At 44.8% G+C, this 16,255-nt stretch overlaps 1 protein-coding gene across 1 annotated transcript; it reads left to right on the top strand.

Moving 5' to 3' along the window:
- Window positions 1–9,814: 9,814 nt before the first annotated feature.
- LOC123093390 (uncharacterized) lies at window positions 9,815–10,734 on the top strand. The gene is made up of 2 exons (XM_044515346.1): window positions 9,815–10,111; window positions 10,285–10,734. The coding sequence occupies exons 1-2, from the start codon at window positions 9,965–9,967 to the stop codon at window positions 10,375–10,377; spliced, it is 240 nt and encodes a 79-aa protein (XP_044371281.1). The 5' UTR covers window positions 9,815–9,964; the 3' UTR covers window positions 10,378–10,734.
- The last annotated feature ends 5,521 nt before the right edge of the window (window positions 10,735–16,255 follow it).

The raw sequence follows: 16,255 nt of genomic DNA, 5'->3' as shown, positions 1-16,255 counted from the left end.
GTGGGCGTCGGCATCGGCTTCCTCCTCTAGCAGAGCCGCGAGCCCCTCCTCGTCGTCCGAATCCATTACCAAGCAGACAAATCGCCGAACACTTGGCGGGTGTGGTAGGCGCGCGGCGCGCAACGCCGGTATTCTAGCCCTGCGTGGCTGGAGCGCCGGAAAGCTTGCCCAGGAACGGGGTGGAGGATGCCGCGGCAGAACCCTCTCTTTTTTCGGCAGGGGAATGGCCTATCTAGCGGTGGTGCGTGAGTGGGCAACGCAGGGATCGACAAGGCGGTGGGAGGGTGTACGTGCGGGAGGGGGGGATCTGGACGTGCAAGATGCGTTTTAGCCTGACAGTGGTTTTCCCTTCCGCCGGAGCCTCCAAAGCGCCCCCCAATGCGTTGGGCTAGGCCTGCGATCGCCGGGCCAAAAACGGGCCCAGCGGGCGGATTTCGGCGTCTCGAAGACACGACTGAGGTTTTTTTTTGCCGCCAGCGTGGAAGAAGGCGCCCTGGGGGCCGGTTAGGGGCGCGAGTGGAGATGCTCTTAGTTGAGTATATTGAATGGCCGGAAGAGCATTGCAGGAGATAAGCCAATAGTTAAAAGCATTTTCCTCCACTGGTTTCAAAGTACAAATCCTCTCTCTCCCTAACGATGGTCGAAACAGGGATCGGTTCCGCAGAGGATGAAGGAACGCTCGTGCAATCCTATCACCTGGCCGTGAGCAATTTCGTCGCAGCTCCCTCCGTTGCTTGCAGGCAGGCCACTGCTGCAGTGCCGCTACACGCCTGAGCACATGTTTTCGCCATGGCGTGCATATGCATTAGCAAGGACCACCACCACCCCAAGCAGCGCAGGATCGCACGGAAGACGGCAGCCGCCGAGGCAAGGGGAGGCAGGCCAGTACGTACGCGTATCAGGCCGGCTGGTAAGCAGTGTTTCGTACGAGTAGTTTGTATTCTAACCCGATACAAACCATCCTACCGGAAGTCGTCATGGAAATTCAGTCTGGAGCTGCACCATGATGGCCGTCGATCGCGTCGGGAGTGCAAGCAGCTTGAGATGGGGTCGATCATGGGATAGGGCGTCGTCGACCGGCGCACGTTCTTGCGATGGTGCGACTCGGCTCGATCGATCGTCTTGTTTACCAGATCGTCGGGTGAATGCACGGAGTCGTGTTCACTGGATTGTCACCGAAGCTTTTGTATGCCGCTGCCGGTGTCGCTAGTACAATCTTCTAGACCGGGCACATGGACGGAGCGAGACCTAAACCACCATCTCACTCTTCTAACAGACTGATAGTTGGTCCATATTCCCTTCCTCGCTTCGGACGACGGAGAAGGGTACAAACGAAATGGAGCTTGTGCGCTCATGACCTTCCTCGCCATGTGTACGGTGCCACTGTAGGTTGATAGGTTAGCCTGTCAATCAAACGCAATGATCTTGGCTTAAGGAATGCACCAAGAGCGAGCGTCCAAACCCGGCAAGTGAAATCGTAGCTGGCTCTCAGATGATTTTTCCGGCAAGTGAAACCATTTGGAGAGCTCGACAGCAGCATACATTTCTTTTCTTTCTTTTTTTTTAGACAAGACAGCAGCATACCCGTGCACAGTCGGCGTATATATATGTTCGTCGGTACGGGCCTACTTTTAGGCCTACACATTCCCTGCGCTGATGGGCCCATTGCGTGGAGGTTTTTCTTCGCTTATTGCCTCTGATCCGCAAAAGAGTGAGCGAACCAGGCCAGCCCCTCAAGGAAAAAAAAAACATTACATGAACCTTGCAGCACCTAAAGAGCAGCTCCAACAACTCCCTTAAGTGCATTGAAGCTGGACATATTGAAAGCGTATGATCGATTGGAATGGTCGTACCTTAGGGCTGTGATGCTCAAACTTGGCATAAGCCCACGCTTCACGGAAACAGTAATGAGGTGCGTCCCATTAGTATATTTTCAGTGTTGTTTAATGGTGGGATTTTAGACTCTTTCAGGCCTTCCCGTGGAGTGAGACAGGGAGACCCGATCAGCCCATATCTTTTTCTGTTGGCGGCCGAGGGATTATCTTGCTTGCTCAAAGGGGCGGATGGAGTGAGACGCATCAAAGTAGCTCCTCCAGCCCTGGAAGTGAATCATCTACTGTTCGCTGACGACAGTCTTTTGTTCTTCGAGGCGAACAACATGGCAGCGACCCGTGTTCAGGAGTTGCTGCACAAATATTGCAACGCATCCGGCCAAAGAATCAACACATACAAATCATCAAAAAATCAGCAAAGGGGTACCGGAGAGTACTCGAGAGGAGGAGAAGAACATTCTCAATGTTCATAACGAGTCTCTGTCAAAGAAGTATCTTGGCCTGCCTTCGGACGTTGGAAGATCAAAGGAGGGGTGCTTCAAATATCTGAAAGATAGAGTATGGAAGCATGTTCAAGGGTGGATGGAGAAGTGTTTGTCGGCGGGAGGAAAGGAGGTGTTGATCAAGTCGGTAGCTCAAGCCATTCCGACTTATTCCATGTCATGTTTTAAACTACCCCATGGGCTCTGTGAACATATCAACGGTCTCTTGAGGAAATTTTGGTGAGGCAGTAAGAGAGGGGAAAGGAAGACGGCTTGGGTCTCATGGAAGACGATGTCAACACCTAAGTATATGGGTGGAATGGGTTTTTGTGACATAGAACTATTTAACTTGGCACTTCTTGCAAGGCAAGTTTGGAGATTAATGCAAGAGCCAAATTCTCTTAGTGCTCGGATTATCAAAGCAAGGTATCCGCCGGAGAGTGACATATTAACAGCAAGCATTGGTTCGAATCCGTCGCAAGTATGGAGAGCCTTACTGGAGGGAAGAGATGTGCTCAATTTGGGCTTGATAAAGCGGATTGGCACGGGGCAGGAGACTAGGATCTGGCATGACAATTGGCTGCCAAGGGATTTTAAACTTCGGCCACTATGTACTATCTCGCAAAACCCGCCACGGATGGTGTCTGAATTGATAGATAGTGAGACGAAGACGTGGAATGTTCAGAAGCTGCATGATCATTTTGTCGGTCCTGATGTTGATGTCATTAAGAACATTCCGCTAAGCTCTCGTATACAGGAGGATCATTGGTCTTGGCACTATGATAAACGAGGGGTGTTTTCCGTCCTACAGGATGATTACTGGCATCCGGGCGCAACGGGAGGCGTGGTTGGAGCAGCGAACAGGACACTCCAATCAAGAGGCGGACAAGAAATCTTGGACGTACCTGTGGAAGATTAAAGTCCCAGCAAAGGTGCGAGTGTTTACCTAGAGATTGGCACATACATCGCTACCGACTGGAACGATGAGGCATGAGCGCAAGATGGCGGATACAGACGTGTGCTCAATTTGTAACTCGGCTGGGGATACATGGAGGCATTCACTCTTTGAGTGTCGTATGGCGAGGTGTGTCTGGGCCTTGGTAGATGAGGACACCCTAGAGCATGTGATATCAACTCGGATAGAAGGCGCGTGACTATGGCTTTTTTGGCTGTTTGAGGCTCTGGATCAGCAGGATCTAGCGCGGGTGTTGGTAACCATGTGGGCCATATGGTGGGCGCGACGACGAGAGATTCATGATGGGGAGTTTCAGAGCCCATTGAGCACAATGAGCTTCATAAACCGCTATCCTGAGGATCTGAGTATAACATCCGCTTATGGAAGCAACACAGCTACAGTTACAGATCGCCAGGAGGACCAACAGATGGCTAAAACTGGCTACTGGTAACGTAAAGATGAATGCAGATGGAGGGGTCTCGAGGAATAGAGCACGAGGAGCAGCGGCTGTCATATGCATAGATGAAGCGGGAGCCTTTTGGGAGCTTCTGCAATTGTTTTTGATGGCCTAGTGGATCCACCTAGTCTGGAAGCACAAGCATGCAATGAAGCTTTAGCACTAGCCGAAGATCTGAATCTGCGAAGAGTTCAGGTGGCCTCGGATTGCCTTGAGGTGGTGAACAATATCAACAAGGGAGGAGCGCCGGTTTATGGCCCGGTCCTGCACGAGATAAAGGACCGCATGGAGGAACTAGAGTTTGTTAATTTTTCTTTTGAATTTCGTGAGTCGAACTATGAAGCTCATGCTTTGGTTAAGGCTGCTACTTCTCTTGCAGTCGGGCGCCACTTGTGGCTAGGGATATTGCCCAATATCATTTGTATTCCGCACATTGTTATCAACCAATAAAATCCCTTTTGCCCCTAAAAAAACAACTCCCTTAAAAATCCTCCTGTAAAATTGGTTTTTCTGCCTTCTTGTAAAAGTTAGGGAAAATTTTCTTGAAGCAACTTTTGTCGGTTCCCCTAAATTTATTTTAATTTTATTTTTAATAAACACAAATAATAATGGCTAGGACCCATCAGTCAGTAACACACTAATGGTGTGCAGTGCAGTGACGCCGGTGAGGGGCGACGCTATGCGCTGCCCACCAGTATGAGGCGACGGGCGATAGCACGAGCATGGCGGCACGGAAACAGGCGGCGCCACCAAGGGCGTGGTGACCCCAACAACATTGAAAAAGAACCTACACGAACCTTGTAGCAGCTAAGAGCAACCCCAACAACTCCTTCAAAAATCTTCCCGTAAAACTGTTTTTTTCCTTCCGTAAAAGTTAGGGGAAGTTTTTTGGAAGCCACTTTTGTCAGTTGTCAGTTTCCTTAAACTTCTTGCACTAAATTCATTCTTATTTTATTTTTAATAAAATAAGAATAATGCCTAGGATCCGCCAGTAAGTGACACATGTGACGGTGTGCATTGCGGTGATCACCGACGAGGGGTGGCGCAAGGCCGTGCGTTGCACGCCGGCGTGAGGTAGCGGGCGAAGTTGCAGGCACGGGCAATGGCGGCATGGGCATGGTGGCAGATGCGGGTGGTAGCATGGTGACGCGGAAGTGGGCGTCGACGGTAGGGGCATGATGCCAGCGATAGGGGAGCGTTGACGACAGGGGTGTGGCTGCATAAGGACCGCCGGCGGTGGTAGGGGTGTGGTGCACATGGTGATAGTTGTTGAAATTCCTCTGAAATTAAGACGAGGAACTGTTGGAGGTTTTCTAGCCTTCACTTTTCGTAAATGACAGTTAATTTAGAGATACTAGAGCTGTTGGAGTTACTCTAATACGCAACAGCCAAAAACAAACCCGAAAACACTATAACCGAAACACAATAGCGGGCGGGTTTGTTGGCCAGCTTTGAAAAAGAATCTAACTTTTTTTAAATTGAAACCCCATTTTTTAAACATGAATCTATACCTAATATTGAAGGACGGTGCTTTTCTCTGACTTTTGATCCATCCACCTGCCCAAGCTGCCAATAAAGGTGAAATAAATTACCCATCATGCCAATCGTAAGTAAAAAAAACTATTTGTTAATTGTTTCTCTATTTTTTTCGCCAGTTATTGAAAACGCCCCTAAAATTGGAGTAAATTGCCCACCCTGCCGCTCGTAAGTGAAAAAAAACTCTTTGTTAATTTTTTCTCTGATTTCTTCGCCAGTTATTGAAACTGCCTGTAAAGTTGAAGTGATACGCACTATGCCACCTGTAAATGAAAAAAAAAACTATGTTAATTGTTCCTCTAAATTTTTCATATGTCATCGAAACGTCCCCTAAACTGGCAGTAAATTACCCACCTCGCCGACCATTAAAAAAAAGAGTGTTCCTCTGAATTCTTCGTACGTCATAGGGCCCTCCAGTTTTTCATTCATCATGAGGCTGACCTTTTCTTTTCCTTCTCATACACACATCGAGGATGTACTACAAAAACACCCATCCAGGATCAAATCCAACACCGATCCATTGTGAGCATGTTAGAATACACATGTCTTATGTTTGTGTGCGTGCCGATTGGTGCAAAATAATCAAATACATGTATATACATGTAGTGTGCATATTTGGAACATGATTTGAAGATCATGATTTTATTATATCCCGCTGCAAGGCATGGGCCTTTTTGCTAATATTTTTTAAAAAATGAATATCGTTTTACATTTCCAAACAATATTTGAAACCATGATTTATTAGTTTGAGAATATTTTTTGAAAATGAGAATAACTTATCGAATATTTGATCATTTTTTTAAACCATGATGTTTTTTGGAACATGGCCAAAATTTTGAAAAGATCAACAATTTTTGAAATTTGTGATTAAGATTTCAACAAGGGCACATTTCTTGAAGCTTTGAACAACGTTTGGAAACATGGCCATTTTATGATATTCTAAGGATTAAAATGCAATTATTTAAAAAAAGATGAACAATTTTTGAAAGTGCAATCAATTTTTTAAAAGCAAATAATTTTTGAAATTCTGTACAATTTTGAGATATTCAATTTTTTTTGGAATTTATGATATTTAAAGAAATAAAAAGAAGAAGAAAGAAAATAAAATGAGTAGAAAGGCAGGAAAAGTAAATTAAAAGTAAAAATAGAAAAAAAAGGCGGGATCCCTGCAAAACATTCCCCAAAGAAGAAGCTCTTCATAGTGCTAAATGGCTGGCCCACGAGTCGTTGGGTGCGTCCCTCCCTGTGAATCAATGACAATTCGTCGCACCAAGCGGCAAATACAAAATTCTGCAAGCTTGCTAGGGCCAGCTCCACTTTAGCTCTTATTAAGGCGGCAAAATGCTCTTAAGACACGCACTAAATTTCCGCACTCTTTATAATGTTTAGAGGACATTGTATGAAGGTTGTGTCAATTAATTCGGATAAGAAAGACTAGTAAAATTATGAAAATATTTACATTTTTTAAAATGATAGTGAATTTTAGAAATATTCATGAATTTAAAAATTGTTTGCAAATTTAAATAAATACTCATGAATTTAATCAAATTGCGGATTTTTAAAAATCATGGTTTTTAAAAGTTGTTTGCGGATTTAAAATCTCATGAAGTTGAAAAGATATTCATGGATTTTGAAATGTTAGCAAATTTTTAAAAAACACAAATGGAAGAACAAGCATAATTAACAAAATGAAATAGAAAAGAGTTTAGAACCATCCGAACACATAGAAAAGGGGAATAAACCGGACCGGGAGCTTCTACAAGTTTCATAAAACTGATTGAGTGCCCCTAATGGGCCACCGTAACAAAGTGCCTTAGGCACTATTTGTGCTTTTAGCGCCAAATAGGACATTCCTGTTCTAGGGTCAATATGGGTCTGTCTGTCCTGGATAAGGATGACAATTTTACCTACAGGTACGGGTACCCGCGGGTATCATACCCTCATGGGCAGGATATAAGCACATTTTTATACCCATGAGTAGTACCTATATCTTACCCGTTAAGTCATGAGTAAGGTACAAGTATAGCCTTGTACCCGCGGCTATACCCATACCATGTCCATTTGTGAACTAATGTTAGGTTGTCATTAGTTAGTCATTAAATTTGTCATGTGACTCGTCTACTCCTATTGACTTAAGAGTACGTTGTGACTTCTAAATTTTTATAGTGGTCATTTACTCATCTACCTATTATTGAGCTGAAATAATTGATTTTGTTTTTGTGAAATGTGCTATCAAAGAGTGAACAACTTGTGTACTATTTGTTCTATCCGTTGGATACTCAATGGGTGCAGGTACCCGTCGCGTATGGGTATGGGTAAAATTTTATACCCATGAATACGTGTATGGATGAATTTTTGTACCCACTAACTATACGGGTATGGATATGGTATTGGTCTACCCTGCGCATACCCTACCATTGCCATCTTTAGTCCTTGATGATCTGCTAGTGTGTTCCATTACCGAACCAAGAGAAGAGTTTTGTTACAATAGTTTGAGGCATGTAAGCAATATACAACTTGAAGGCTGGTCTAGCCCACTTTGAGGCTTGGTGCAATCTTCTTCTAAGCCACACAATTAGCAGCAATTGCCCTGATGCTCATCGCCTATTTTACAACAAGTGCAACTTGTGCAATTTTCAACGCGCCTCATTTAGTTACTGTGTGCAGAGAGAAAGATGACAAAAGGCAGGACAATGAAGTACCCCCTCCGTCTGGGTTTATTGTCCTCCTTCATATTTTGTGCCCAACTTTGACCACAAATTTGACTAACAAATTATAAGCTGTATGCCACAAAATTTATATTATTGAATTCATATTTGAAAGAGGTTTCTAATAATATTAACTTTTGGATATATAACTTATTTTTCAATAGTTAAATCAGTGGTCAAAGTTTGACCCAAACTACAAGGACTAATGAATCAGCACGAAGGTAGTAACAAGGGATTAGATGATTTGCCTAATTTTACAAGGGGTTGGATGATTTGTCCAAGATTGTTTTAATGACTAGTGGCCTCGGCCTCATCCGTCAATTAGGGGCAAATTATCGAATACTCCCTTCGTTCAAAAAAACTTGTCCCAAATTTATCTTTTTAATGGATGTATTTAACACTAACTTGATGCTAGATACATTTATTTGTCTAAAATCTAAAAAGTGCATACGCACTAATTAGAGAAAACGAGCGGCCAGTCTTACACACGCATGCATGTAGTTGTGTGATCTAAATTTTATCTTTATTCGAGACGTGGCATGTATTACTTGGATGGTCACATGGACAAGACGCCGCATTATTCCATGGATGCACATGTTCATTTATTCGGGTTTTCAAATTTTTAAAAAGTCATATCTTTTTAACCGTGCTTCGGAATTTAGATCCATTTTCACTATTCGAATCATCGCGACGAGATCTTTGAAACTAGATCCCGCATGAGTATGTTTTGACGAATTTTTTGATGCCAACTTTGATGCTATATTGTGCAACTCTATTACTGTATTGTGCAATTTTAGTACTACATCGTGCAACTTTTTCTCAAAACTAATGTTTTCAGCTGCACCTTCGTATGAGGTTGCAACCTAACAACCACGTCAACTTTGATGTGCAACTAGTCTATTGCCTCGATGAAAGTCGATGTGCAACCTCCTCTGGTAATGTAGTCTAGTTGCACACACTTTGATGTTTAGTTGACTTGTAATGTAGTCTAGTTACACACGCATTGATGTTTAGTTGGTAAAAAGACTAGTTGCACACACATATGCTCAGTTGACTTGTAATTTAGTCTAGTTGCACACACATTAATATTTAGTTGGCAGAACACTAGTTGCACACACATATGCTCAGTTGACGCGGCAATTTAGTCTAGTTACACACACATTGATGTTTAGTTGGCAGGACTTTTTGGCACATGCGCATATGCTCAGTTGGCGCGACAATCTAGTCTAGTTGCACACACTTTGATGTTTAGTTGGCACGATTTTTTGGCACACACATATGCTCAGTTGGCGTGGTAATCTAGTCTAGTTGCACACAAATTGATGTTAGTTGGTAGGAAGACTAGTTCGTCAACATATCCGCATGCGGGATCTAGTTTCGAAGAGCACGTCACGAGGATTCCAGCGGTGAAAACGGATAATTCCGACACATGGATTGAAAATAATGCTTTTTTTAATTTTTGAAACCATGAATTAAATACACCAAAAAAATAAAACACATGCATCAAAAGGATGGCTAAGCAGACATTTAAGAACCAGGTGAAAAGTTTTTCTAATTAAGATGGTTAATTAGGAAGGGGGATAAAAAATTCTTAAAATAGCCGGCCGCTCGCGAGCGGCAACGAGCGCCCAGCAGCCAGCTAGACCGGTTCATTTATTCGAGGACGAGCTTTTTCGGACGGAGGGAGTAGGGAGGAAAGTGCGGCTTATGATCTACTAGTAATTTCATGGAGTAACCGCGAGCAAGTAAAAAGTCCTCGTTACTTTTTGTTTTTTAGTAAAAAGTCCTCGTTACATGATCCCTGTGCAGTCCGGAACTACAAAAGCCCAGAAGGAAAGACGAAACTTCCCGCAACCATCTCACGGCCTATACAATACGCGGCTTACCGTCGGCACGGTTCAGCCCGCCAAAGAGATTCCAGCGTGCCGCCAGCGTTCACGCCTCTCCCCCCTTTCCAGCCAGCCACCAGAGCAGAAGGGGAAAGTGGATCGACGATGATGTGGGGAATAGCAACCGCGGTGGCGTCCGCGGCCGCCGTCGCCGTGGCCTCCGGCGCCGAGCTCCTCGCGTGCGACTGCGCCCCGACGGCGCCGACCGCCGCCGTCGTCGGCAGATGCGACGGGTTCCTCTTCCGACAGCGGGTACGTGCTGCGCCTGCGCGGATCGCTGTTTCGTTTCCTCCCCCGCCTTCTCCCCCAATCTTCCCCTCCCAAAGAGTCTCCTCCTTCCTTGGATAGCAATCCCCGGTTTTGATTTGGGATTCTGGATCACGACGGCGTCTTGAACTGCTTTGTACCTCGTGCTGCTTTCGCAGGAATCCTCGTCTTCTAGCGGCCGGGGCGAGAGGTTCGCGCCGAGGTTCGACGGGCTGCGGTTCATCGAGACGCTCGTCACGGCGCACCGCTGAAGACTCCGGAAGCTCGTCCCGTCGTCCGGGCGGCTCCCAGCCGACCCTGTTCATCAGGGGATTCTTTCCTACCGCCCTCTTCATGCGATTCGCGAGAAGAGGCTAGCTGCTAGACGGTTAATTCGGCGATTGGTGGCCAATATGTTGCCAAATTTTTGCTAGGACAAATTGAGAGTTTTGGTTTCTTTCTTCTTCTTTTCCTGGTGATGATGATCGTCCTATTGTTGAGTGATGCGGTTGAATTGGAACCTTCAAGTGGCATGTGATGATTGTATGTGCCTGTGCTAGCATTGGTTCTTTACCTGATTTGTTGTGCAAGCATGATGTGATATGATTTCACCTCCAAACTTGCCATTCTATGTGTTGTCTTGTTGTCTTCTGTGTGTGGTCGGTCTTGTTCTGGAGCTGTTTCTTCCTCTCCCTTGGCTGCTCATATCACATGGCTCAGTGTATGGAGTGCACCCTGTCCATGTCTGCTGGGGTGGTAAAACTAACATTATTCCCTGGACTGTATGGTAATGATCACTGGCTGAATGCTGAAATGGACTTTGATCGTTGAGACATGATCTTTCAGTCCCGACAGGGCCTGTAGATCAAGCTTAACCACTCTAAGAACTCGAAGTCAAGCATCTTCGGGAATATCCAAATTAGTCTTCAAGTAGAGAAAGGATAGGAATATCCTTTGCTGAGTTTTCTTGTGCAGCGGATGTAGCGGTAAAAGATTTTATTCTCTCCGCGATCTAGTTACGTCTTTCCTCTCCCTATCTATAAGAGTTCTATTAACATAGACCCTTTCTTGACTCTCTATCATTTTAACAAAGCAGCAAATCTTTCTCTCTACTCTACTAGCCGATCTTTTCTGTTGAAAATCGATCTGAAATATGGTCATATCTTCTTTCCAACACAAATAATTGTGGAATTGAAGAATGAGGTTGTTGTAACTGTCGACACATCAGACACAACACCATCAGACCAGAGCAGTCAAAATTTCTGGAAGCTAGGCCACACCAACCGCAAAGAAGCCTCATTTCCAGGCCTTACGGCCCCTGAATTGCATCCCCGAGTGCTTGGCTTTGGTCTTCTTCTCTTAGCGAGAACGCGTCGCATTTGCTCTCTTTTCCATAGAAAGCGCCGCTTTCCCAGAAGAACGAGAACGCATTCAGACAAGCCTCCAGCTTGTAGCCCAGGGTAAAACAAGGGTAAAATAAGGTTATCGGGTTACCTATCGTCCCTTCCAGCTTTCACTAGCTCTAATGTTTCTTCCTTGGCCATCTTTCTCTTGATGTGAACCTGCATAAATAGTTTCTATAGGTCAAGTGGGTGGGGATGGATAGTTTACATACAAGTATGTGATTTTGTGTGAGAGGACACCTAGAGCTGCTATGGGTCAATCCGCATCATGCTAAGCTGATCTGAAGAATCAAGTTTGAAGGACGCTGATCTTTTATCACCCTTGCTTAGCCCATGATGGACCAAAGCCAGCTTTGCTTCTTTCTTTGTCTCAAACTCGTGTACTTTCAGTAAAATTTTCATTTACTTCTGAACAAAAAATGAGCACTCTTGTCTCTAAGCTCTTTGATACTATTTGAATTATCGGGAAACACAAAGAATGGAGAAGCTGTTTGAAAGTCGCATACCTTGAGCTCTTTGATCGGCTTAAAATCTTCATCAGAGAAATCCTACAGCTTCATTTGTTGAAGTTTATGCCTTCTTGGCTCCTGCTAATCTCTTAGACCTTGTACAATGCAAGGTGCTTAGGGGAGGTGCTTGACAAAATAAACTGAGGTTTGCTCAAAGCACCAGTGCTTATAGCAGTGGTGCCTAATTATCTGTTTACTCTACAAGTAAGCACAGATGCTTAAGAAAACTGATTTATTTTTCGAAGCACCTTCCCTGGGCACCTTGCATTGTACAAGGCCTTAGGAGCTTCCAAGGCTTGCATCCGCAGCATCAAGTTGTCCAATATAATCGCTTAGCTTCCTCTTCTGGGCCTTAGACCTGCTGCATTTTGACTTCATTAGTGTCTTCAACCCTCTGACCAGAGTCTCCATTCCCTGAATCATCATTCAGCTAATCATCGCCATCCTCATCAGATACATCAGTATCACCATCCATGTTAGAGTGAATATCTAGTTTATCCATATCTTCATCACTATCATCCTCGTCTACTTCCTCTGCATCACCTTGTTCCTCAGATACTTCCTCTTCCCCTTTTGATCCTTGTTGGCGTCAAGTTTGTTTGGCGAACTCTCTAAACTTTGTCAGATACCACTCGCTGATGGCAACACTTTCTCATCATAGGAATCAAAAGCATCAGACGCATCATCTGAACATTCCCTTTCCGAACATTCCCTTTCCGGTGACATCTCTTCATCGAGCAACTCAACTCCAGGCACATCAGTAGCAATAGCGGTTTCTCCAAATGCTTTTGGCCGAGCCTTTGGATCAATAGGATGGCCATGATCTTTCGTGACTAACATTGAGGGACAGATCTAGATTTAGCACTTTAGCTAAGTGAAATGAAACAGTGGACGCTAAAACGGACATAGAATCTGCAAGAAAAGATCTGACCTCCCTGAATAATGTGATAAGTGAGCGAGCGGCAATAGAACCAGCTTTCTCGTGAGACTCGTTCATTGTCTGCGAATTTAGAGGATGAATCAAGGTTAGTTGGGTGAATAAAGGAACTGTGATTATCTTCCTGGGCATTCGAACCTTTTTTATCTATAAATATGGCCGTATGCATCGTTCTGATGCAGAGGCCGGGGAGTCCGCCTTTTCGGAAAAAAAAAATCTTCCTGGGCATTCTAGAATCCACAGACCACCCAAGGACAGACAAGGTTGTCCAAACTCAAGATCAGCAATAATGCTAAACTAATTAAACTAAACATGGTATTGTATAGCCAAGTTATATGCATCTTCAGTGAGCTATGCTTAGAACCTGTAGTGACACGACTATCACAATCTTTTCAGTCTATCATCCACGAGCCCACAAACCAACAATTTGCGATAAACCACAAAAATGGCATAATCATACCGTCATACGCTTATCAGCAGCCATTCTAATTGACGATGACACCGGGATGCTCAAGACAAATTATGCGTGTGTGTGCAGTGTTATTCAGGTCTAGTGGAGAAGCTACTACACCTAGCAGCGTAGCTAGCTACGTACTCGGGTGCAGATATAGCTAGTAGCACAGTGGAGATCAATGTGCGAACCCAAATGGCCCATCCACCACAGGTTAAAGCATCCCCTAGCAGCAACACAAACTACAAATCAATCGTCTTAAGCAAGTGGTTTTGATTAGACTCGTCTCCCGAAAGAGCGAAGGCCGCGCGTCACTTTCTTCAGGTTTGGCAGCCAAATCTGGCGCCTAATCATTATAGATCCTTCGATTTGACTCGACGGCACTGCCCATCGAGCACCCAAGTCCTAGTTAATCCAATCCCTTCCATAGGCCCTGCCGCTCCACAACTACGCGACTAAACTTGATTAACCATCGGCGCCATGCCCCAGTTGCAAACACATTGGGTTTCCTTGCAAACAGTTTCCACTGAATAATCTCGTGAACGATTCCGTGGGCAACATATGTATGCACTTAATCTTACTTTTGTGTACAACGTTGGTTGATACACTAAGCGATTACTGTGTTTTCTTAGACGCAATTTGCAGTTTAGATCAGCCTTTAACCGGCACATTACCTCTTAGCATTTTATATGGGATATTATTCGCGTCCAGGGATAGGATAGATGCCTATGCCTGCGATCGTGCAACCTACGGGCATAGAGAACACATAGCCATTACATGATGATGATGCAGGTCGCTTCCTTCAAGAGGCCGCAGAAAGTGTTCCTAGTTCCTATCTACTGCTGCTACGTCCATAGGAACCGATTCCGGCCAAAAGCTGCGCGGAGCCTGAGTGGAATTTAGGCAGAATCTCAGGCATATTTAAGAAAAACTATCATATTAATTAGGCGTAGCATTTTTTTAAGTGAAAAGATTTAACATTTTCATTAATTAAGAAGAGAGCGAGAATTGTCTGGTTAATTTATGGAAACTTATATCAACCGGGTGCTTGCATTTATCCTTATTTATTTCAAGATTTCCGACGATGCGCGTTTAGTGAAGGAGTGTGCTCATCTCTACTTCTAATGGACGAGTTGGTTGAATAGTCCCACTACTTTCGTTTGGTTTTTTTTCGTCTGGTTTTCTTCGTCCCACCTCCCACCACCCCCCTTCCCACCGGTTTTTCTCTTTTCTTGTCTGGCCGGCAATACCCAACGTATTTATGATAATCAATCACAATTAATCCACGTATAGTAATAATCAATCCAGGTATGGTAAGGCCATAATTCAGAAAATTTTGAATATGGTAATAAATTTAAATTACCCCAAAGGCTATCAATCCAGGTATGCTAAGGCCATAACTCGGGAAATATCGAATATGGTAATAAATTTAAATTACCACCAGGTATGGTAAAGCTATCAATCCAGGTATGGCACGCCCTCATCTGATCACCTATCACAATCTCCAGCCCCACACACGCACCAAAGAAACCCACCTGGCATAAAACGCAGCTCCTCTCGGTCCCCTCGAGTAAACGCCGCCACCGTCGTGCGATCTTCCTGACACAGACGCCGTAGCCGCCTCCTTCCCACGTACGGCGTCCCCCACGTCCATGGTGACGGCGCCCGCGTCCAACACTGACCCTCCCCCTCATATAGGTTGGTCGTTGATGGAGTGGGATGTGCCGCTGCGGTTTGGGGAGGCGCAATCCCGATCTGGTTGGGATCTCAGTGTGGACTCGTTCTCTGCGATGAAGGATGGCACTGCCTCCTTGGCAAATGGGATCGGAGGAAGGGGCTCTACGCCGTGAATGTCGGCGAGGCAGCGGCCGAAGACGAGCCCGGCGGTGAGCACGGGTGTTCGTCCCATGAAATAGGCGGCCACGGAGGGCGGATCCGAGGCCACCCCAATCGCCGGTGGCCCTTCCTCCCGTCGCTCATCGCCTCCATTCTCTCTCTCCTCTAAATCTTCGTCGCCCCTGTCTCTGATTCTGGCCGACGCCATCTGATGTCTACTACGCAACTTTCTTCTTGTAGACGTTGTTGGGCCTCCAAGTGCAGAGGTTCGTAGGACAGTAGAAAATTTCCCTCAAGTGGATGGCCTAAGGTTTATCAATCCGTGGGAGGTGTAGGATGAAGATTATCTCTCTCAAGCAACCCTGCAACCAAATAACAAAAAGTCTTTTGTGTCCCCAACACACCCAATACAATGGTAAATTGTATAGGTGCACTAGTTCGGTGAAGAGATGGTGATACAAATGCAATATGGATGGTAGATATAGGTTTTTGTAGTCTGAAATTATAAAAACAGCAAGGTAACTAATGATAAAAGTGAGCGTAAACGGTATTGCAATGCGGGGAAACAAGGCCTAAGGTTCATACTTTCACTAGTGCAAGTTCTCTCAACAATAATAACATAATTGGATCATATAAATATCCCTCAACATGCAACAAATTGTCACTCCAAAGTCACTAATAGCGGAGAACAAACGAAGAGATTATGGTAGGGTACGAAACCACCTCAAAGTTATCCTTTTTGATCTATCTATTCAAGAGTCCGTAGTAAAATAACATGAAGCTATTCTTTCCGTTCGATCTATCATATAGTTCATACTAGAATAACACCTTAAGACACAAATCAACCAAAACCCTACTGTCACCTAGATACTCCATTGCCACCTCAAGTATCCATGGGCATGATTATACAATATGCATCACACAATCTCAGATTCATCTATTCAACCAACACAAAGTACTTCAAAGAGTGCCCCAAAGTTTCTACCGGAAAGTCAAGACGAAAACGTGTGCCAA

The sequence above is a fragment of the Triticum aestivum genome, chromosome 1B, assembly GCF_018294505.1.
Source record: "Triticum aestivum cultivar Chinese Spring chromosome 1B, IWGSC CS RefSeq v2.1, whole genome shotgun sequence".
NCBI classification, from domain to species: Eukaryota; Viridiplantae; Streptophyta; class Magnoliopsida; order Poales; family Poaceae; genus Triticum; species Triticum aestivum.
The sequence above is the reverse complement of the archived record's forward strand: the minus strand, read 5'-3'. Positions and strand labels throughout refer to the sequence as shown.